The sequence below is a fragment of the Scyliorhinus torazame genome, chromosome 12 (genome assembly GCF_047496885.1).
Source record: "Scyliorhinus torazame isolate Kashiwa2021f chromosome 12, sScyTor2.1, whole genome shotgun sequence".
NCBI lineage: Eukaryota > Metazoa > Chordata > Chondrichthyes > Carcharhiniformes > Scyliorhinidae > Scyliorhinus > Scyliorhinus torazame.
Genome location: NC_092718.1, coordinates 185,792,647 through 185,817,539, shown reverse-complemented (window position 1 = coordinate 185,817,539; position 24,893 = coordinate 185,792,647). Strand labels below are relative to the sequence as shown.

The 24,893-nt window shown below is 41.2% G+C and overlaps 1 protein-coding gene across 2 annotated transcripts in view; it reads left to right on the top strand.

Annotated features, from left to right (window-relative positions):
* The window catches only part of usp32 (ubiquitin specific peptidase 32), a 269,634-nt gene that overhangs the window by 161,311 nt on the left and 83,430 nt on the right, over positions 1-24,893 (top strand). For both annotated transcript variants that reach the window (XM_072469512.1, XM_072469511.1), the window contains exon 5: positions 9,795-9,954. In XM_072469512.1, coding sequence (XP_072325613.1) covers positions 9,795-9,954 — 160 coding nt within the window. The remainder of the gene's footprint in view (positions 1-9,794; positions 9,955-24,893) is intronic.

Here is a 24,893-nt window from a genome sequence, read left to right as displayed (position 1 = left end):
TAACATGCCAGTGACTGATGGAAATAAGGATATGATAGGCGAGGACCTTGAGATGATTGTAATCACTAAGGAGGCAGTATTGGGCAAGCTAATGGGGCTAAAGGTAGACCAGTCTCCTGGCCTTGATGCGATGCATCCCAGAGTGTTAAAAGAGATGGCTAGGGAAATTGTAAACGCACTAGTGATAATTTATCAGAATTCACTAGACTCTGGGGTGGTCCCAGAGGATTGGAAAGTAGCAAACGTGACACCACTGTTTAAAAAAGGAGGTCGGCAGAAAGCGGGTAATTATAGGCCGGTAAGCTTAACTTCGGTTGTAGGGAAAATGCTGGAATCTATCATTTTAAGGAGGAAATAGCGGGGCACCTGGAGGGAAATTGTCCCATTGGGCAGACGCAGCATGGGTTCACAAAGGGTAGGTCGTGTCTGACTAATTTGGTAGAATTTTTTGAGGATGTTACCAGTGCAGTAGATAACAGGGAGCCAATGGATGTGGTATATCTGGATTTCCAGAAAGCTTTTGACAAGGTGCCACACAAAAGGTTGCTGCATAAACTAAAGATGCATGGCATTGAGGGTAAAGTGGTAGCATGGGTAGAGGATTGGTTAACTAACAGAAAGCAGAGAGTGGGGATAAATGGGTGTTTCTCTGGTTGGCAACCTGTAACTAGTGGGGTCCCTCAAGGATCAGTTTTGGGCCCGCAGTTGTTCACAATTTACATAGACGATTTAGAGTTGGGGACCAAGTGCAATGTGTCAAAGTTTGCAGACGACACTAAGATGAGTGGTAAAGCAAAAAGGGCAGAGGATACCGGAAGTCTGCAGAAGGATTTGGATAGGTTAGGTGAATGGGCTAGTGTCTGGCAGATGGAATTCAATGTTGCCAAGTGTGAGGCTATCCATTTTGGGAGGAATAACAGCAGAATGGATTATTATTTAAACGGTAAGATGTTAAAACATGCTGCTGTGCAGAGGGACCTGGGTGTGCTGGTGCACGAGTCGCAAAAAGTTGGTGTGCAGGTGCAACAGGTGATTAAGAAGGCTAATCGAGTTTTGTCTTTCATTGCTAGAGGGATGGAGTTCAAGACTAGTGAGGTTATGCTGCAATTGTATAGGGTGTTGGTGAGGCCGCACCTGGAGTATTGTGTTCCGTTTTGGTCTCCTTACCTGAGAAAGGACATATTGGCACTGGAGGGAGTGCAGAGGAGATTCACTAGGTTGATCCCAGAGTTGAGGGAATTAGATTATGACGAGAGGTTGAGTAGACTGGGACTGTACTCATTGGAGTTTAGAAGGATGCGTGGGATCTTATTGAGACATATAAAATTATGAAGGGAATAGATAGGATAGATGCGGGCAGGTTGTTTCCACTGGTCGGGGAAAGCAGAACTAGGGGGCATAGCCTCAAAATAAGGGGAGGTAGATTAGGACGGAGAGTAGGAGGAACTTCTTCACCCAAAGGGTTGTGAATCTCTGGAATTCCTTGCCCAGTGAAGCAGTTGAGGCTCCTTCTTTAAACATTTTTAAGAAAAAGATAGATGCCTTTCTAAAGAATAAAGGGATTCGGGGATATGGTGTACGTGCCGGAGAGTGGAGCTGAGTCCACAAAGATCAGCCATGATCTCATTAAATGGCGGAGCAGGCTCGAGGGGCCAGATGGCCTACTCCTGTTCCTAGTTCTTATGTTCTAAGCAAAGATGATTATTACCCCCATCCTAATAAGCAGTCATTGGGAACTCCATCAACTACCACAATGTATTTGTGGCAGCTCCTGTTACACCCACAAAGGATTTTGATATCTTCCCCCATCCCCATCATAAAGCAAAGTAATTGAAAACTCTCCTCGCTACAGGCAGAAATGAATCGGTCCCCACCACGAATGGTCAGAAATATGTTCATTACCCTTCCCACCAGGCCCCTGCACGCCTGTTTTCATCTATTCCATAACCTTCAAACCTGCTTCACCTAAATACAGATTTCTGCTGTAAATCCCTATGTCCAACATCAAGGGAGATTAGCTAATACATGTTAGTATTTCTATAATAGTATGTGCCTTTTGGGGCCATAGTGGAGACCTTTTTAACCATTTCATATCACCTGTCCCCCATTGTTCAATAGTTTATAAAATGTAATCATTTAATAAAATGAGTAAAAAGAAAATTGTCCTGATTACCATAGGTTGCTTTCTCCTTTGAGGGGGAGAGCTGACTGGTGGTTTAACCTACGGGTCATCACACCTCAGATGAGAGGCAAGTTAGGAAGGGTAGGCCTTCATGAATAACCTCAGCTGGTATGGGAATTGAACCCGCGTGAGGACCAAATGTGCTGTGCTAGATGTCAAATCACTTGGGCAAGGGTCACCACTTGATTACAGACATCCAAGTAATGATACCCAGCAAGAGAGGACGGATGAAAATCATTGAACACCAATGAGCACCAACAAAAGCTATCTCAAAAAAATTGAATTTAAATTTAATTTAAATATAAATTAGATTTGATGTCAGCTGTGGATCAGTTGGTAGCAGTCTAATGAGTCCTAATGTGCTGAGTTCAAGTCTTGCCCCAGGACTTGAGCACAAAAATCAAGGTTGACATTTGAGCAATGAGGAAGAGTACTGACCTGTCAGGGGTGTCATCTTTCAAATGAGACATTAAACTGATGTCCTGTCTGTTTTCTCGGGTAGCTATAAAAGATGCGCTGGCACTTTTTCTAAAGCAAGTGAAATTATCCTTGTTCTTGGCCAATATTTACCCCTCAATCAACATCACAAAAATAAATTATCAGGCCATAATCACATTGCTGTTTGTAGGAGCTTGCTGCATACAAATTGACAGTCACATTTTCCATTTTGCAATACTTCACTTCAAAAGTCTTTTGTTTACTGTTCAGCCCTTTGGGATGTCTGACAGTTGTAAAAGATGGCTTGGATTGTTTAAGCAGACCATTGAAAGCTTTGATGACTGCAGGCCATCTTAGGTTTTTATCCTGTGTCTGTGTGGGTTTCACCCCACACACACACAACCCAAAGATGTGCAGGGTAGGTGGATTGGCCACCCTAAATTGCCCCTTGATTTTTATCATGAAACCCAGCTTAGCTAATATCTGGATCGTATCTTACAATAAACTGGCAGTACATATTATATTCAACCCTGTTGTTCTGCAGTTAATTAAGCATTTAAGAAAGGAACCTTGTCTGAAAAAGACATCAGCGTGTTCAATATCTCCACTGACCAGGCCTCCATTGTGATTTACTTTTTGGGGTAACCGAAAGGAACTTGGATAACCTTGAGAAATCCAGAGCCAGAATCAAGCATTGTATTATGATAATCTTCATCAGTTTCACCTTAACTTCAGAGTCTAGGGCGGCGCAGTGGGTAGCACTGCAGCCTCACGGCGCTGAGGTCCCAGGGTTGATCCCGGCTCTGGGTCACTGTCCGTGTGGAGTTTGCACATTCTCCCCGTGTTTACGTGGGTTTCGCCCCCACAACCCAAAAGATGTGCAGGGTAGGTGGAGTGGCCACGCTAAATTGTCCCTTAATTGGAAAAATGAATTGGGTACTCAAAATTGTTTTTAAACTTCAGAGTCGCGCTACCTTCCATTTGGTTTCCCACTAATCCAAAGGATTAATTTGAGCTAATCTTTAAGTAGCAGGAGCAGCAGTAAAATAGAATTCTGTTATGTTCTGTTGCTGTTGAAAACATTCCTCCCGCATTCACCTCCTTGATTTACCTTGATTTAAAACTTAATTATGAAGTAAACACAAAGTGCTGGAAAAACCCAGGCCTTGAAGCAACCGTGGAGAGTGAAACAGAGTTAATGTTTTGAAATGTTAACTCTCCCAAGGAAGAGTAGTATTGGGCTTTGTTTCTCTCTCTGTAGATGCTGCAAGATCTGCTGCGTTTCTCCAGCACTTTCAGTTTTAATTTCTGATCTCGAGCATCCACAGAATATTGCTTTTAATTTAGTAATTCCAAAGTATTTATTTCTAAAAAGCATTCTTTCTGTTATTAAATTGTCTTGAAAAACAATTATTCCTTTTTTTTAGTGGAAAGAATTGAAAATTTTCAGATTAATAGTGAAGAAATACCAGTGCACACACTGTTTGAAACAGTGGGTTAGAAGTAGCCTTGAGTGGCATTGAAACTTGCTGGTTCTTGAATGCATTAGTAACAATATTTTGCAGTTTTGAATATTTAATTTTGAGGGCATGATAAGTGAATACTGTGAAATATTCTCTGGTATTTGACTCAAATATGCTTAATTTTGCTGAGATGAAAATCTGACATGTTTGCTGTAAAGATCTGAAATGCCACCCATTCTTTGTTCTCTAGAGCCAGCACTTCTATTTTTGCATTTTTGTCCATTGGATTGGATTGGATTTGTTTTATTGTCACGTGTACCAAGATACAGTGAATCAGACACATCATTCCAAACCTGAAAAAAAACATAGGACACACATAAATACATAATGTAAATACATAGGTACAAGCGATGGGTGAGGACACTGAGTGTAGTACTACTACTCGGTAGAGAAGATGTGTGAAGTGATCAGCTCAGTCCATAAGAGAGTCATTCCGGAGTCTGGTAACAGCGGGAAATAAGCTGTTTTTGAACCTATTAATGCGTGTTCTCAGACTTTTGTATCTCCTGCCCAATGGAAGAAGTTGGAGGAGTGAATAACCTGGGTGGGAGGGGTCTTTGATTATCCTGCCTACTTTCCCAAGGCAGTGGGAGATGTAGACACCTCCTAGTAGTGACCAGTTGTGTTTAATTTCCCGAACCTCTTCCTCCCCATTGCTCTTTGATCGCCTCCACTAGCTCTATCCTGCTCTGCTACTTTTCAGAATATTAAGTTTCCAGGTATGCAATGCCTTGTTGTGCAGGACCTCACCATGGCTAAATCAATCAATAATCTGGTGCTGATAGAAATGTGGTATGTGGATTGGCATACCATGCAAAGATTTAGCATACTGTTTCCAGAGCTAAACTTCAAACATCACATTCCATCCATTCCAAGATTGTTTATATCCATTCCTACAACATGGCCCATCTCATCAACACTGATGCTGAAACCCATGTCCCTACTTGTTATCTCCAGACATCTCCATGTCTCCCACCCTTCATAGACTATAATTGTACAAACCTCAGCCAGATATGTCTTGCTCCCTTAACGATCGTGCCAATCTGTGGCGACTTGCATTGTCTCCCTGCCTCCAATGTGTTGAATGTAAAGTCCAGGAGCAACCAGGTACACTGCTTGGGTCACAGTAGGCCACAATATTTTCTGTTCTAATGGTATAGTTGAGGGCTTTTCATAGAATTTTTTTTAATCATAGAATTTACAGTGCAGAAGGAGGCCATTCGGCCCATCGAGTCTGCACCGGCTCTTGGAAAGAGCACCCTATCCCCATAACCCAGTAACCCCACCCAACACCAAGGGCACTTTGAACACTAAGGGCAATTTATCATGGCCAATCCACCTAACCTGCACATCTTTGGACTGTGGGAGGAAACCGGAGCACCCGGAGGAAACCCATGCACACACGGGGAGGATGTGCAGACTCCGCACAGACCGTGACCCAAGCCGGAATCGAACCTGGGACCCTGGAGCTGTGAAGCAATTGTGCTATCCACAATGCTGCCGTGCTACCAGAGCTGTGAAGCAATTGTGCTATCCACAATGCTACCGTGTTGCCCGTTTGTTGTAAGCTCTCAAACTGAACATAATTGACATGGTCCTTCTTCCAATTAGAGAAATACCTATTTTTACTGTGGCACAGAGGTATGAACCTTGTAAAACCACAATACATTTTTGGGCTGATTGGATTCTAGGCACTCATGTTTTGTTTCGCACAAATGTTCACTATCTCTGCTAACCAAATTTTGGTGAAATAAGGATGTTAGTCTATGATGTTTTTACAACTGAAGCAGTAGCAGAAGCATTGAACGTGATTTAATAACGTTAATTCACGTTCGGTACAAGTTGAAAAAGGGCCTAGTTTATTTCTGTCTACTTAAAACGCAAATGTGAGCTAGGTTTGTATTTTTTTTTTAAATCTGGTACATGCACTGACTTTAAGATAGACTCATCTCCCTAATATTACTGCTGTCACAGTCAAATGTAGTTCTTATACTGCGAGAGGTTCCCTTGAAATAAATGCCAGTGCGTCATGTCAACAGAACACTTAGAAAACCAGCTTCTTTAAAATGAAGTTTTCTAAAATAGTGGTTTTATAGCTATAAAATTTGTGTTGCTAATCTAGACAAAAGGTATTCAAATTCATGATGTATGCTAAGCATATATATGCTTCTAAAATTCAGACGGTTGAGATGTGCAGCCTTGTGAAGGTTATTATTCTGATTTATGTACATTGCTGACTAGACTACTTTTTTTTCCAGTTTAACTTTCGGAATGTAATTAAGATAGATTTTGTCTAAATGGATTGCATGGGCCATTGGTCATTGACTTTCTCAACACCCTCCAAAAATTAAGACTGCTTTAATGGTACAGTCCAAATGATTTTGTTTACAAACCTTTGCACAGTAAATGTATTTAATACAATTTATACTTTTAGTTTAGTGAGGCTAAAGTTTGGAAGTATTCAATCGGAAGTTTTAATTTGAAATCCATCAATACACTTGTTGTATGAAGATATCTCAATTCCTTCGAACTCTGCAACCAATTGTCACCTGGCACCATATATTTAGAAATTTAGCCTTTATTTCATCTGTTAACACAAAACGTTCCAAGAATGATTCACCTTGTGTCCATTACTGATTTCTGAATTAGTGATGGCTTCTACTTGTAGATATCTTCCTCCTCTGTGCTTTCTACTGCAGATTGCCCTCCACCGCACCCACCCTAAACAACATGATTTTACTGCAGAATATTGCAATCTTGTATGCTTCCCTTGCAAGCCATGCTGTCTTCAAATCGTATCATACAGATATGTAGATTCAGTTGTATTTTTAGCTGCTTTTTATTATTTTGTCAGAATTACTGTAGGACAATATCCCTATCTTATAAAGTATGAACATTTTAATGTAATGACGTCAATAACTTTCTCAGAATAAAGTTGTTAAATATAAAATTTTGTTCTGGTGAAAATCAGGGCCAAATAAGGTGGGGTGGTGGGTGGGTGCTGTTGGGGGTAGTGCAGAATCTATGCTCAATTGTGGTTAGCCTCGCCCTGCTGAGAAATTTTAATTATTCATTTAATATTTTTCTTGTGCCCTTCAACGTATACATTTTGTATTGGAGCTTTTGCAGCCATACATGATTACTAAGCTATCAGGCAACCAAGTTGAACAGGTGGTTAAAAGAACTATCCTTCAAAGATGGCGCTGTGTGTTATGGTCCTAGATCTATTTGTTTTTTGGATGTACCTGCTGCTGATAGATTGCGACTTTTGTTAATTCTCAAATTATTGACTTTCTGATAACCTGTAGGTTTTGGGAAGAAAGAAAATAAATAAAATTAACTCGAGCTCATATTGGTGCTCCTCTTGGTGGCTCAGTCTTGGAAGTGTCCCTAGCAACGCCCTGCAGTGACGATAACACCAGAGTAATTTCAATTTATAAACCGTAAAGAGTCAACATAAATCACTCACGAATATGTACCAACAGTAGATCTGTTTGTGATGTACGCATATCCTCTTTCCCAGAATATTGCAGTTATGTGATTTGATTAGACCTAATTTTAGTTTCTGATTTTTAAGGGACAAAGGTGGGGCTGCTTGAAGTGCCATCAAAAATTGTTCTGGTTTAAGCCGTAATTCTGAACTAATGGTTAATTAAATGACTGTACTAGATCTTCCAACTAGTCTAAATAAATAAGTGAATAACGCACACAGAACATTAGTGGTTTATGGCTCAAAGAGAACATAAAAGATTCCTAAATGTGTGAAAAATATATAAATAATGTGCAAGTTAAGAGTAAATCCTAGAATGTGGTATTTAGTACAGTTTGTGTTTTTGAAGTTCTTTATCTTATGGGTGCTAACAAGAGAACGATTGTAAGGCAAAGGATATAAAAAGAAAGGAATAGTATGGAGAAGATAGACGAAGAAGGAAAATGGGGGTTGGTGAAGCTGCACCTAGAGTACTGCTTTGACCTTACTTGAAGAGTGATATATTTTTATTGAGTCAGTTCAGAGAAGGTTCTCTTGACTAATCCCTGGGATGAAGGGAGCGTATTATGAGGAAAGGCTAACAATTTGGGTCTATACTTAACGGAGTTTAGAAGAATGAGAGATGATGGTATTTCATCATATTAGATTCTGAGGGATCTTGACAAGATGGATGCTGGGAGAATATTCCCATTTGTGGGAGAATCTAGAACAAGGGGCACCGTTTAAAATAAGGAGTCTCCCATTTAAGACAGATGACTTTCTTTTCTGAGTCGTTCATATTTGACATTCTCTTCCCAATAGAGCATGGAGGCACTGAATATATTCAAGGCTGAGTTGTCAGATTTTGATTGACAATGGAGTTATGCACAATGCTTGACAGGTAGGAAAGTGGAGTTAAGGACACAATCAGATCAGCCATGATCTTGATGAGTAGTGAAGCAGATTTAATGAGCCAAACGGCCTACTCTTTCTTATGATTGTGTACAGTCTGTCCGCTATAGTGGCATTGTGGACAATTTTACTAATCACTTTCAATAGATAAATAAATTAGAGGCCTTAATCTTCATCATACTTTTAAAAATAGATTTCACTACTTTCTGAATATATTTCTTGTCTCATTTTTATATAATTTTTGTTGCTGTTAGGTTTGTTATTCTGATGCAGCTTTTGAATGATGTGTGGCTTGTTCAGACAGGTTAGGATATCCGATACCATATTTATTTTCATGGCATCAAAAACATCAAATGACATAACAGTTGTGTGATTGCTGGTGGTCTCCTGTCAATGCTTTCTCAATTTACCATAAAATCCTATTTTAGAAATTTAGCGTACATCTCTATTAATATTGCTAATGCAAGTTTTCTGAATCATGGCGACTTTAAACGTTTTTATATCAAATATTTTAATCATTTTAAAAAAACTATTGAAAACAGTGTTTTTAAAAAAAATCATTTTTCAAACCACATTGCAGTCTGCCCAGTATTGAAAGGAATGTGCAGAGTTACAGAACCTGAGATTTGAAACTCAAGTATATAGAATAAGGCTTCATAACCTGAGTGACCTTTCCGCATAAAATATTAGTGAAGCTACATGTGCTTCACAAGCTCAGATCAACTCTTAAAAACACGTGAGGTACCATGGTAGGTATGGTTACTTATGTTGATTTTAATTTTGCTTGTCCAGTGTTCAGTGCATCCTCAAATTTTGTTTTACTCATTCCTTGGATATGGGTATCAAGAGTAAGGCCAGCTTTTATTGCCCATCTCTAATTCCCTTTGAGAAGATGATGGTGACAACTGAGTGGTTTGCTAGGCCATTTCAGAAGGCAGTTAAGAATCAAGCACATTACTATGTGTCCGGAATCATACATAGCCCAGTCCAGGTAAGAACAGCAGATTTCCTTCCTGAAAGGACATTAGTGATCCGGTTGGGTCACGGTCACTGACTCGAGCTGCTGCTTCCAGATTTATTTAATGAACTGAATTTGAATTCCCCAACTGCTATGGTGGGATTTGAACTTGCACCTCTGGATTTTAGTCTAAGCCTCTGCATTGCTCATCCAGTAACATAACTAATGTGCTCCTGCACCCACCTGTAATAGTGATTGATTACTTTGTAAATTTTGTGCATACAATTCTATAACATTTTGTTTTCGTTTCAGGGAGAAAAGGTAAATTATGAGAAGTTCAAGAATTGGCTCCTTCAGAATAAGGATGCATTCACATTTGCTCGATGGCTGCTGTCCGGGGGAGTGTGTGTCACTCTTACTGATGATAGTGATACACCTACCTTCTATCAAACTCTGGCTGGAGTCACTCATTGTAAGTATTTTTTTTCAAAAATATGATGATTCAATGATTGTATGAAGTCTGCTGATGCCCAAGTGCATTGATCTCTTACACTTACAATGGCTTTTGAAGTGCTAGTCATTATTAAAGTTAACATGCAGGCTTTTTTTTGTGAAAAGTACATTCATTTACAAACTTTTTGTTACCGCATTTTATGCTGCTTGCTGTTTTCTGTTGATTTCTTTACAAATGGCTAGCTGTAAAGGAGATCAGCATCTACTCATCATAACGTAAGGGTAAATGTGGCCAAACAAGGATTAACCTAAGAAAGGAGGCGGAAAGTTTCCCCTTCAGTGACATCAGAGGTGGGTATATTGCTCACAACCTACTTCTCCTGGCTGACTTTCATTTCCCATTATGGATATCACTGAAGCAGGACATTAGTGTGCTGAGTGTTGTATTTATTGAGAACACAATGCTTTTTACCTCCAAATGATATAAGATTTAAGCATCTGGCAATTATAGTAAAATACAGATGTTCTACCTGTATTTTTAAAGTAATTTTTGTTCTATTCACACAAAGAATGGGAAAATACAGGTATGTGGTGGAAATGCCTTTTAAAAAAAAAACAATGCTTTTTTTTGTCTTGTTGAAGTAATGGGAGGTTTATAGACTGTGAATGGAAATCCATCTAATTTCCAAAGAAAACAATGTCCAGTATAATCTTGAGACCGATACCGATCAGTATGTACCTTGTAATCCTTTCATTGAAGTGAAAGTTTTTGTATACACACCTTATTCTACTTCAGTAAAAGAAAGTCAAACTGAAATGTTAATATGAGCTAGAACATGAATGACCTGAAATGTTGACACACTTTTCAGGAATGCAAAAAATTGAACACATGTAACATCTACAAAATCCACACTAATCAAATGAAGGTTGAACATTCCAAAGAGACTTATACTATATTGAAACCAACATAATTTGTTTGGAAAAAGGCAAGTTAATAAAAGTCTTTGAAGTTGGTATTGTCTATTATGAAAACCGACTCTTGAGTGGCTGATGGATGAATTAAGTAGGAGATTGCAGACCAGATGTAGATTTAGGAGTAGACACCACAATACATTTGAGATTGTAAGCATTGTAAGTAATGACGAAGGCAGTAATAGATTTAAAGAGGACATGGGACCGCACAGTGGTTAGCACTGCTGCACCACAGCATCAGGAACTTGAGGTCGATGACTGCGTGTGCACATTCTTTCTATGTCTGTGCGGGTTTCCTCCAGGTTCTCCAGTTTCCTCTCACAGTCTAAAGACATGTTTAACGGTAGAATAGCTTGAAGGCGGTCGTTAGGGGAGAGTTAACCTCCATCAGGTCCCACAGAGAGAAGAAGGAGAGGGCGGAGAGAGAGAGGCTGGTGGGAGAGATGCTCCAGGTAGACAGGTGATACGCGGAGGCCCCAGAGGGGGGGGCTGCGGAACGAATGCCGGAAACTTCAGGCGGAGTTTGACTTGCTGACCACGGGGAAGGCGGAGGTGCAGTTAAGGAAAGTGAAAGAGGCAGTCTACAAGTATGAGGAGAAGGCGAGTAGGATGCACCAACTGCGCAAGAGGGAGACGGCTAGAAAGATTGGGGGAGTGCGAAAGTGGATAATGGAGGAGGGGGCAGCATGGGGGCGGCTGGAGGTGGCGTCATGCAGAGGCACCAGCCTAGGGGCACTATTCACGGCTCCGCTGCTGTTCTCACCGACGTGATACACCACAAGTCCGGTGGTGGCGGCGGCACTGAGAATTTGGGGGCAGTGGAGGAAACACAGGCAGGAGGAGGGGGCCTCTGTGTGGACCCCGATACGGAATAACCATAGATTTGCTCCAGGTAGGATGAATGGGGGGTTCCAAGGCTGATATAGGGTAGGTATTAGGAGGACAGGGGACCTGTTTATAGACGGGACTTTCCCTAGCATGCAGGCGCTGGAGGAGAGGTTCGGCCTGCCCCCGGGGAATGCCTCAGGTACCTCCAGGTTCGGGACTTTCTCAGGGAACAGATGCGGACATTTCCGCTGCTGCCCCTGCGTAGGATCTAGGACAGGGTGGTGTCTGGCATCTGGGTAGGGGAGGGGAAGGTGTCGGATATATATCAGGAGCTGCAGGAGGTGGAGGAATCCTCAGTGGAGGAGTTGAAGGGCAAGTGGGAGGAGGAGCTGGGCGAGGAGCTGGATGAGGGCCTGTGGGGCCGACGCCCTGGGCAGGGTGAACTCCTCCTCATCATGTGCCAGGCTCAGCTTAATTCAGTTTAAGGTGGTGCATCGGGCGCATATAACGGCGGCAAGAATTAGTAAGTTTTTTGGGGTGGAGGACAGGCGCCCGAGATGTGCAGGGAGTCCGGCGAACCATACCCATATGTTTTGGACATGCCCGGCGCTGAAAGAATTCTGGCAGGGGTTTGTGAGGGTGATGTCTAGGATTTTGGGCACTCGGGTGAAGGCGAGTCCAACAGTAGCGATATTTGGGGTGTCGGAGGATCCGGGAGTGCAGGAAGCGAAAGAGGCCGAGGTACTGGCCTTTGCCTCCCTGGTAGCCCGGAGACGGATCTTGTTAATGTGGAGGGACTCAAAACCCCCGCGTGTGGAGACCTGGGTTAGCGATATGGTGGGGTCCCTCAGCCTGGAGCGAATAGAGTTCGCCTTGAAAGGGTCCTTTATGGGGTTCTCCCGGCGGTGGCAACCTTTCCTTGACTTTCTAGGGAGCAGTAATTGTCGGCAGCAGCAGCATCCTGGGGGGGTGGGGGGTCTCAGGTCGGGGGGGGGGGGGGGAGAACTGTTGATATAATATAAGTTTTATGTTTTGTTTAATAATTCTTGTTTGTTTTTATTTTTGTTATTTTTACTTCGATCTTTGTTATGTAAAAATGTTGGTTGGAAAAGCTTTAATAAAACATTAATTAAAAAAAATAAAGGTAGAATGGGCCAAAGCATGACAGATGAAATTCAGTGCAAGAAAATGTGAGGTGACACATTTCAGTAGGAAGAATCAGGAGAAGCAATGCAAGATGAATTTTAAAAGGGCTGTAATTTTCACAATATACATTAACGATCTGGAAGAAGAAACTGAGGGCACTGTTTTCAGATGATGCAAAGATATGCAGAGGGACAGGTAGTATTGAGCAAGCAGAGAAGCTGCAGAAGGACTTGGACAGTCTAGGAGAGTGGGCAAAGAAGTGGCAGGTGAAATACAATGTGGAAAAGTGTGAGGTTATGCACTTTGGAAGGAAGAATGGAGGCATAGACTATTTTCTAAATGGGGAAATGCTGAGGAAATCAGAAGCACAAAGGGACTTAAGAGACCTCGTTCAAGATTCTCTTAAGGTTAACGCGCAGGTTCAGTCAGCAGTTAGGAAGGCAAATGCAATGTTAGCATTCATGTCGAGAGGGTTAGAAAACACGTGATGTACTTCTGAGGCTGTATAAGGCTCTGGTCAGACCCGATTTGGAGTATTGTGAGCAGTTTTGGACCCCAAATCTAAGGAAGGATGTGCTGGCCTTGAAAAGTGTCCAGAGCAGGTTCACAAGAATGATCCCTGGAATGAAGAGCTTGTCATAGGAGGAGCATTTGAGGACTCTGGGTCTGTGCTCTTTGGTGATTAGAAGGATGAGGGGGAGTTCTTATAAAACTTACAGGATTCTGCGAGGAATGAATAGAGTGGACGTGGAGAGGATGTTTCCACCAGTAGGAAAAACTAGTACCAGAGGGCACAACGCAAGACTGAAGGGACAATCCTTTAAAACAGAGATGAGGAGGAATTTCTTCAGCCAGAGAGTGGCGAATCTGTGGAACCCTACCACAGATGGCTTGAAGACAGAGATCGATAGGTTCTTGATTAATAAGGGGATCAGGGGTTATGGGGAGAAGGCAGGAGAATGGGGATGAGAAAAATATCAGCCATGATTGAATGGGCTGAGTGCCCCAAGTCTGCTCCTATGTCTTATGACCTGCCATTGGTTATGCACAAATCCTTGAGTATGGTGGGACAGGTCAACAAAGCAGCAAATAAAGCAAGTTGGATCCTGGGCTTTATAAATGGATGAATGGAGTACAAAAGAAAGTTATATGAAACCCATATAAAACACTCGTTCTTCTTCAGGAAGACTGTGTCCAATTCTGGGTACCACATTATAAGAAAAATTAAGATGGCACAAAAGCGATTTGCGCTCGGATGGTTCCAGGCATGTGCATTCGTGGAGAAGGTGGAATTATTCTGCTTAAACAGAAGAATAGGAAGTTTGATGGAAATGTAAAATATCATCATAAAGGGCTTAGAGAAGAATAAATAAAAATAAACTGTTCCCTATAGCTGAAAACCAGAGGGCAAAGATTTAAGATGATTGCATAAGAGCGGTTTCCTCAATTCGCGTTCTTTGCCAGGATATTTAGATTTGGAATGCACTGCCTGAGGATGGTGGAAACAGATTCGATGGGAGGTTGCAGGAATTGGATAAATACTTGAAGGAAAAATAATTTCAGGGTCGAGTGTCAGTGAGTAGAGCTAATTGTATTGCTTTTCACGAGCTGCTGCAGACTCGTTGGGCCAAATGGCCGTATTCTTTTCCGTAGAGTTTTTTGCCATGAGCTTATAAAATGCTAATTTTTTTGTGGGAAAATTAAAGCAGACCTTCGTACTACCAATGCTTCGTCCATGTCATAGAAAGCATTAGAACAAAACTAAAATAAAGCAGATGCTGGAAAACAGCAATAAAGCATTTTTATTGTTTCTCCGCTCTTTCAGAATGGAGAGTCATTAAGGCATTATCCAGTTACTCCAACAATAAGATTCCTTTACATGATTGTAAACACCATTTAGATATTGGCCACCATGTTATTTTGAAGTAGTTTCAGCAGGAACTGCCATGTATGAGTTTGCACATTAGTAAATGATAAACTTTCACTTTTGGCTGACATCATTGAATGGTGATTTAAATAATAAACAAAACTTGTAATCGAATACAGAGGTGACTTCACTGTCACGTTTGAGTTTTTGTGCAACTTATTTCCTTTTGTTCAGCATTATTACCTATTGCTTTAAAGTCATAGTCATGACCTCGCACTACTGATTGGGGAAAATATCTTAATATACTGTTCCAATCTTTTAAAAATCAGAACAAAAAACTTTCTCATTGCATTAGATGGTCAGCCATTCACAGTTTGTCAGTTACAGAGGATGAATGCTCCACTTCCTCTGAATAGTTTGTGATTTGAACTTAACACTTCTATCTTGCCAACATTATGAAAATTACTGGACAGAGTGATAGCCATGACTCTCTTCAGCTGACACTGACAATTAGACCTTTTGTTTGACAAGAAGAAAATGGCTTTGGCATACCAAACAATGCATGTCATTTTTGGATATTTGGGTTTAGCTGCACATCTTCCCCTTGACTGAAACTGCTAGACCATTAAATAATGACGAGCCAGGGCAGCACGGTGGCCTAGTGGTTAGCACAGCTGCCTCAAAGTGCTGAGGTCCCAGGTTCGATCCCGACTCTGGGTCACTGTCCGTGTGGAGTTTGCACATTCTCCCCGTGTCTGCGTGGGTTTCGCCCCCACAACCCAAAAATGTGCAGGGTAGGTGGATTGACTATGTTAAATTGCCCCTTAATTGGAAAAAATAATTGGGTAATCTAAATTTTAAAAAACAAATAATGGCGAGCCTCACTGTTATTCTGGCAGAGGCATCTAGGCAATAAGAAAAATAACAGTTAATGATTTCCCAAAATTCATTTCATTTTTGGCAGGGGGGCGGGGGGAGAGGAGTCTACCTTAACAACATTTGTATATTCATGGTTCGCTGAGGCTTGCCGAAGCCCTCTAAATTGGCGTGGTGCAGCGTATACTTTTCTCTCGTGGCCTAGTCAGTCGTTCCAAAACATATCTTAAGCATGCATTCCAGAAAGTAAGATATTTATTGGAAAAGCACATTATTTTCACATGAGGAATCTGTTGTATTAACTGGGGACCACAGCTGTGAGGTTGGAACCCAGGGTTGGTTTACACTCGCGATTGTTTTATTTCCGTGTCTTTCACGCAGCTGCATTAAATAAGTCTCCAAATTATTTGGAGTAAAGTTTTTTTTGTTTCTCTAGTGATCTGTTCTTCCATGTTGACTTTAAAGAGAGCTTATTTAATGTTCCTTTTTTTATTTCAACCTTTCCAGAGTCATAGAATCCCTACAGTGCAGAAGGTGGCCATTCGGCCCATCGAGTCTGCACTGACCCTCCAAAAGGGCACCCCATCTAGGCCCATACCTCCGCCCTACTGACAGCATTGATCATGGCCAATCCACCTAACCTGCACATCTTTGGACTGTGGAAGGAAACCAGAGCACCCAAGCAGACATTTGGAGAAAATGCAAACTCCACACGGACAGTCACCCAGGCTGGAATTGAACCCAGGTCCCTGGTGCTGTGAGGCAGCAGTGCTAGCCACCGTGCTGCCCAATTTTATATTTATATAACTTTTTGCCAAACATTTTCGCTTTATTGCAAGATCCACTATTATATATTTTGCAATTTTGTTTGTGTTCAGAGAGATTCCGAACAAAGGCTTTCTTTATCCACTGTATAAAAACCCTTCACTGTTGCAAAGGAAGCACTTTGTGTCTTATTCCCCTCTTATAAATTATAGTTTTCCATCGATGACATCACCCTGGAGAATCTATTCTATGTTCTCCATGGCTTCAATGTCCTTTCTTTAAAGGAACAACCTAAACTATGCACCATACTCTAACAGTAGCCTAACAGATACTTATTAATTTATTATAACTTGTGACTTACCTTGCCTGCACTTGAACATTTAAGGGATTTATGGACGGCACGGTGGCACAGTAGTTAGCACTGTTGCTTCACAGCGCCAGGGTCCCAGGTTCAATTCCTGGCTTGGATCACTGTCTGTGCGGAGTCTGCACGTTCTCCCCGTGTTTGCGTGGGTTTCCTCCGGGAGCTCAGGTTTCCTCCCACAAGTCCCGAAAGACATGCTGTTTGGTGAATTGGACATTCTGAATTCTCCCTCCGTGTACCTGAACATGCGCCGGAGTGTGGCGACTTGGGGATTTTCACAGTAACTTTATTGCAGTGTTAATGTAAACCTACGTGACAGTGAATTAGATTAGATGTATTTGAACACCTGGTTCTCTGCCTGCCTGTTGGTGCTGCTGAATGTTAGAAATTGATTACATAAAGGTATGAATTACTATCGTAGTTACTGTTACTAAATCTACTAAATCACATGATAAAAGGCTTGCTGTAACTTGACAAGATTGGGAATTCTTATGATATATTCTGACAGGGAAAAAATACTTAATTGACGTGGATTTCGGTTTCAGGAATTGAGGGATAGTGCTTTCTGCTAGAATGCTGCCCACAAAGATTTGGTGGTCTGTGAGATGTCAATTTTCCCCATTAGAAACTCTTTTCATTTTGGCACCATCTGTTGGGGACACTGTCATTAGCAATAGTAAAGTCAACAAGCAGGCTGAGCAGCCAGTCAGAATGAAGAATTCTCTCATATCAAACCAGGAAGTAAAAAAACTGAATTCCTTTTATAGGCATTTTTACAGCGCACAAAAATCAAAAATGAGGTATACAAAAGGATTGAGTTAGATACTGAAATATCACAAACTTAAAAGTTATGTGGAAAAGTCTGTGGAATTTTGATCATGAAATGGATATTGCAGATGTCTAATAGTTTTTCAGAGCCAGGGAGGTTGTTCAATATATAATAACTTGTATGTTTGTTACATCTCATTCAATAAAATTTAACTTATTTTGGAGCAAGAATAATGAGCTTAACAAGTTAAAGTTAATGTTAGATCACTGTTTCTGTGCTGAATGCATTTGCAAAGGCTGCAATACTGCACCCTGTAGAAAGGCAGTAGATCATTGACAACAACCTCCAGATTTCTGTGTTTAACTGTCAGAAGGTCAGTTTTACACAGTAAGATGACAAATGATGGTTTCTCCATCATTAAAATGGTGAATTCAGGCAATTATGTTTATTTTATGTTGCTTCTTCTGGACATTATCACTTGGTTCCTCGTTGGTCTGGTTTTAGGCCTCTGCTGTTGAGAGCTGCAGCCTGTTCCAGACAACTATCAGTGACCTCAATAATAAATGCTGCCAGATATGAGGAACAGTCCAGGTTGGCGTTTCTTTCCAGTAACCCTTTGCTCGACCTGACGGAGGATCAAGCTTTGAGCATCACTGGGACACCACTGGTTTAGCTAACCGTCACCAGATCTCCTGGAATGCATGAAGTGCTATCGTGCCTTGCTTTCCTCTGCCAAAATTTCTCACTAATCCAGAATCCACCTGGAACCCTCATCTCCAACAAGAAATGGGAGGTAACCCATGAACTTGTAGCACTGCGAGTGAGAAAGTTCTGTGCTTCTTTCTCAAACGCCACCTCAAGTCAAACCTTCTCACAGTTTATCCCTAGGTTATTCCTACCCACTCTGAGATTGCATCTTTCTTTTGTTCTCTTATCTTTCCTCATGTTTGCTTGACAGCACGGTAGCACAATGGTTAGCACAGTTGCTTCACAGCTCCAGGGTCCCAGGTTCGATTCTCTGCTTGGGTCACTGTCTGTGTGGAGTCTGCACGTTCTCCCCATGTGTGTGTGGGTTTTCTCTGGGCACTCCGGTTTCCTCCCATAGTCCAAAGATGTGCAGGTTAGGTGGATTCGCCATGCTAAATTGCCCTTGGTATCCAAAAGTGTTTGCTGGGATTACGGGAATAGGGTGGAGGTGTGGGCTTAAGTAGGGTGCTCTTTCCAAGAATCGGTGCAGACACGATGGACCAAATAACCTCCTTCTGCACTGTAAATTCTATGATTCTGTGTCCTTCCCTAAATTTTGGTACACTGGACCCATCTGCTTCCTGATTGCATTCCTACTAAACTGTTAAGTTTTTCTTCATGGCCCCAATTTTTCATGACTTTTTTGAACTACTTTTCAAGTACTTTGCACTTCCCTTTCAAAACTGCCCTTCCTTTAACAATTTTGACATTGCTAACTCCCATTTCTAACCTCCCTTCCACTTGTCCCTAACATGTTGCCACCACCTGAACCCATGTCTGTGTTTCCCACATCTCTGTGTTTGACTATCATTAGTCAGGTGTCTTCCCTACCACAAAGTGAGTCATAAATTACATCCTTGACTTTTCTGTAGCCTTTGATATGATTAACCACATCATCTTTGGAGGTTCATCTCCATTATCCCTAACTGGATTCCAGACTTACCTATCCTATCATGGCCCTTGCAGTTCCGGCAGGAATATGTCTCTGGCCAGATTCATCCCACCCACCTTTACTTGTGGTGTCCTCTAAAGATCTATCCTTGCCCAGCATGTGGCTATTTACCGCTTGGTGCAATCATCTGCAGTCAGTTATGTTCACCAATGAAAACCCCTGCGGTACCTTCCCATCCCCACCACTTGTTCTCTGCATTGCTTCTGTGTTGTCAGACTGGTTGTCCAATGTCCAGTCTTCAAAAAGGCACAATTTGTTCTAGCTGAACATTGCCACCAATTTCATCTCCCATGCATCCTGGCATTAAGTTGTGAATTAAATGAACAGTGGAGGGTTTTATGCTACTATATAACTGATGAGCTTGGAAATATTTGTTCTGACAGCTGTTAAAAAGGTTTTTCATAAAATTAATTATGTTGTCTGGGGCAGCTGGTAAGCTTATGTGAATCACTCACGGACCAATCTATTCTGATTCTTTGGATCATCTGATTACAATTCATCTCATAATGCAATTTGATTTCTCTGCCATGAGAGATCATAAATAGTGAATTTGATTTATAAGTCATCTTTGAGTAGCTGGATTGGGGAGCGAGGATGGAAATTCACTAAGTGCATGAATAGGCCAGTTCCCAAAATTAAGCTGTGGAGTATTCATCTGAAGCTGCTCTGTTTACTGTTTCAGCGAGGACGAAATGGGTTAATGCCTTCACTAAAGTAGGTAGCTGTAAATGAGTGCATGGGCCGTTCATTGACTAGCACCCTACAGGGTAATGCCAAGCTCTATGTTCTTGCATGAAACCTAATAGTATTTAGAGTGTTTGTGTGCGCTGTTTGTGCCATGTAATGCCATCCATGAAGGAAACTTGAGAGCAAAAGTGTTCCACATATAGTCAAGAGGAAAATAACAAATAGTATATTTATCTTGCAAAAGTTCTTGTACCCAATTTCATAAAGGCTACAAATGTCCTCACTTATTGGTTTGACCTACTGGTAATATGAAATTTGTCACCTTGCATAAAAGATGGCCAGGATGAGTTTTCCCTTTTTCCTTTCAACGTAGTGTTTTATCACCCAATTTAAAAAGCAGGTTTTGAAATCTTGATTAGTTGGAAAAAGGTCATTGTCTCATGCTAAGGATGTTACAAATGAAGAATGATGGGGAATAGTACAAGAAAGTAAATGCAGGCTATACATAATAAGACTATTATATATTTAAATCCCTGAGTAGGGCGCAACATTACATTTCAAAATACTTTGAAATGGTATTTGTCAAGTTCCATCAGTGGGAGAACCCATTGCAAATGTCAATATTAGCCATTTTGCCTGCAGGTAATGCTGTAATGGGAATTTTATGAAGTTTAAATATCTCAATGTTAGTGACAAAAAAAAGCTACAGAAGATTGTTTAAAAATAATGCTTGAGCTTGTGCGCAATTACAGACCCTGTCCTTGAAGTATCTATTTAGAAGTGCGTAATATTTTGAATTTTGTGATGAAATTTAATTTATCCAGGCTGATTAAGGTATTAAATATGTTTTAAATACATAGAAAGTGGAAACAGTAGGAAGATGTTCGGCCCATTGAGCCTGCTCCGCCATTCGTTATGATCATGCTTGATCATCAAGTGCAATGCCCTGATCCCGCCTTCCCTCTCCATATCCCTTGATCTCTTTAAACCCAAGAACTATATCTAATTCCTTCTTGAAATTGCACAATATTTTGGCTTCAACTGCTTTTTGTGGTACTGAATTCCACAGATTCACCACTCTCTGGGTGAAGAAATTTCTTCTCCTCGCAGATCTAAAAGACTTGCCCCTTATCCTCAAACTATGATCCCCTGGTTCTGGACACCTCCACCATCCGGAACATTCTTTCTGAATCTACCCTGTCTGATACTATTACTATTAGAATTTTATAAGTTTCTATAAGATCCCCCCTCTCTCTTCTGAACTCCAATGAATATAATCCCAACCAATTTAGTCTCTCCTCATTTGACAGTCCCACCATCCCAGGAATCAGCCTGGTAAACCTTCGCTGCACTCCCTCTATAGCAAGAGCATCTTTCCTCAGATAAGGGCACCAGGTGTGGCATCACCAATGCCTTATACAATTGCAGCAAAACATCCCTATACCTGTACTCAAATCCTCTTGCGATGAAGACGAACACACCATTTGCCTTACTGCGTGCTGTAACTGCGCGCTTACTTTCAGTGACTGATGCTCGAAGATACCACGGTCTCGCTGAGTCTCCGCCTCTCTCAATTTGCACCTATTCAAATAATAATCGGCCTTCCTAATTTTGTTACCAAAGCGGATAACCCATTTATCCACATTGTATTGCATCTGCCAAGCAAATGCCTACTCAACATGTCCAAATCCAGCTGAAGCATCTCTGCTTCCCCTCACAGCTCACCCTCCCACCCAACTTTGTATCATCTGGAAATTTGGAGATAATAACATTTTGTTCCCTCGTCCAAATCATTAATATATAATGTAAACAGCTGGGTTCCTAGCACAGATCCTTACCCCACTTAGTCACTGCCTGCCAATTGGAAAAAGAACCATTTATTCCAACTTTTTGCTTCCTGTCTACTAACCAGCTTTCTATCATAAAGTTTTCCAGAAGCTTGCTAAAATTTGCTGTTTTAATTTTTTAAAATTCTTATCTGCCCTCCTTGACATTGTGTCACCTAGTTTCACTCTTCATGTTTCTTCTCGTTCACAATCCCTCCAATTGATCAGTTACCTCCGTCTAATCCACCACCACAGCCTTTTAAAAAAAATAAATTGAGTACCCAATTATTTTTTTCCAATTCCGGGACAATTTAGCGTGGCCAATCCACCTGCCACGCACATCTTTGGGTTGTGGGGGTGAGACCCACGCAGGCACGGGGCCACCACCACAGCCTTTTCTGTTGCTGGAACCATGTCTCTCGGGCCTTACTCAAGCCAAATCCGTTTAGTCCAGTGGGCCCTCAGCTGACTTCTCTTCACTCACCTTGTGTAAACGAATAGCTACTCCCTACTCAACACCATTGTCTTTTTATTGTTCCCACAGGCATGGGAAACATTGTAACATGGTTCTCTTACTTCCCATGCTCCTATCCTCACTAATCACCATCTGCATTACAGAAACCTGAACCAAGGTTGCAGTGCCTTTGAAGACAGTGAGGTGCGATTGCCTCAAGGCTGTTAATTATATGGTTATATATCATGCTTTTGGAATTTAGCAAGTCTTGTGCTGTACATTATGTAGTTGCAAAGAAAGATATTAATATTTAAACAAGATTCTCTGATAATATTTGATATTTTGAAATGTTTAGTAGTGCAGCACACAACTGTATTAAATCCAGTAAACAGATTGCTGGGGATACTGTAAAATTAATAGAAACATCTGCAGTTTACAGATGACCATGGCAAGTAAGGAGGACTTGTGGATTCCATCAGCTTTGCCTGACTAAAAGTATTAGATAATTCTGAGTATCGGCCAAAAGTCTGCTATTGAGACCAAATGCAGAAAGAGTTGTTTGATATGGTTTACCCATTTGTGATGAAAACATAAACCAAATGCATTATGTCACAAGTTCCAGTTAAATCAATGTGTTAAAAAGGCATAATAACCTGTTCCATGCTTTTGGTTTGTAATGTCCTTGATCTTTTAATTTCAAAATCATCTTTACTGACTTGTAAGTTTTCCTGGTAGTCCAACACACACATATATGGAATTTACTTGTGGCAAGGATAAAAGTTAATTGTTTTGCTTGTATTAAGATTGGTTTCTTGCCTGGCTACATTTGAATTTCTGTTCTTTGCAAGTTCAATTAAGTGATCATATCAAACTTTCGAAGGGCAACACTAAAACAGTAATTTAGATAATTGGAGTTTGAGTGTTTCTCGATTCGCACATGGATGCAATAACCTGTAGGTTGAGTTTGGTTGCAGAAAGGAACTGGTTTTTAAATTGAGAAGTAGATGTAAGGAATGATATTGCAATTCTCTAAAGTTTCTAAATTTCCTTGGGTGTTCATTACATTTATTAAAAACAAGTCAGTCTACAAGCAACCAATGTAACCTGACAAAATGAATATTCACATGTTTAAGTTGAACGGAGTTTTTTTTGTCCATTAGATTCAGCAGAGAGAATTTTGACATCATATGCCAATTAGAGAAATTGCGTGTGCAATCTAATCATCGGCCTGTCTCATTATCCTCTTAAGTCCTGAAGCTGTATTCTGAGCAGATGGATTTTCTCCAAGTAACCTGGGCATCATGCAAGAGTGCCTCATTTTGCTGTAGAAATGATGATTTAATTTGTATAAGTCGCGCATACTTTGGAGTTCTGTTGTCTTCTGTTGTTGGATAAACTTGCGTCTTCGTTAAGTTTGTTTCAAAGGACACTTTTGTTTGAATATGGTGGATATAAATCTTACACGAGTGCCATCGGTGGGAGTTGGATTATGGTATGCCTGTACTGCTGCCTGCCTGAAAGAATAGTACCTGCAGGTGGGTGAATGAAAATACATTGCTCCCATGTAAGTAATAGTACTTCCTGCAGTGTACCATTGATTTTGCTCAGAATGAAATTCCATTCACATTCCAATATAAGAGAGTTATCTATGTAACATACCATTGTTATAAATGAGAAATTCCTATGAAATATGAAAAAGCTGCAGTTCGTTCAGGTTTATTACACAATGGAAATGAAACCTAATACTGAGTGTCTGTTAATTTTGTTGGTGTTTTTAGCAACTTAATCTGTCAGTGTTATTGGAATTTTGACATCGCCTCTATTTAGACTAATGACTACAATTCTTCACCAAAATTTTCCAGTGATTGTTATGCAGTAGATGGGGATGCCCCAAACAAATGCATGCACGGTCAAAAAAACAACATACTTGCATCCCTTTAATGCTCTTAATGTACAGAATGATCCTGCAGTGTCCTACATGACTGAACAAATAAATGGATTGTGGGAAGAGCGGGACTTGGGATGATGCAGTGGACAGTTGATGAGAAAGAACTTTATGGGAAAAGGGAGAGAAGCTGCAAAATGGAGGAATGGAATTCTCGAGGGAAGGTTGCTCTAGGTTGGAAGGGAGTGACCACTGATCGTAAAGTAGGAGCATGAGGTACAAGCTACTGGGAGAGCAGGACAATGAGGGGTAAGCCTATATTGGAAAAATGAAAGGGTCTTATGGCCTGTAAGACATTTGATGGGGTGGTTTAAACCATTCATTTTCAAACTCGGGATTGCGACCTTCGGGTGGGTCGAGGGAGGGTTTCAGGAGGGTCGCAAAGCGATTGGGCAAGAAGTGCCCAACAAGCCACAACCGGCATTCAAAAATGCCGGCCATGACCAGCTTTTAAAAATGTTGACGGTCCTGCACAATGCCTGCCCCCTCAGCCGGATGTAGCAGTGCGCACGCCCAGAGCCCTGCAGGACAGACCGCTGCCTCTACATCAGCGGGCTGTCTCAGGAGAAGATTTTTTTTTAAAATCGATCTTCCCGCCAGAACCAGCGGCAGAGAGCAGGTCGCGCGTGCCCAGTACACTAACGTCACATGCTCTGGGCGTAAAATTACTGAGGATAGCTTCCTCCATTTTATAGCTGCGAGCAAATAAGTAACAGAACTGTGTGAAGAACTGAAGATGTATCTTTTTGGATAAAGGAAG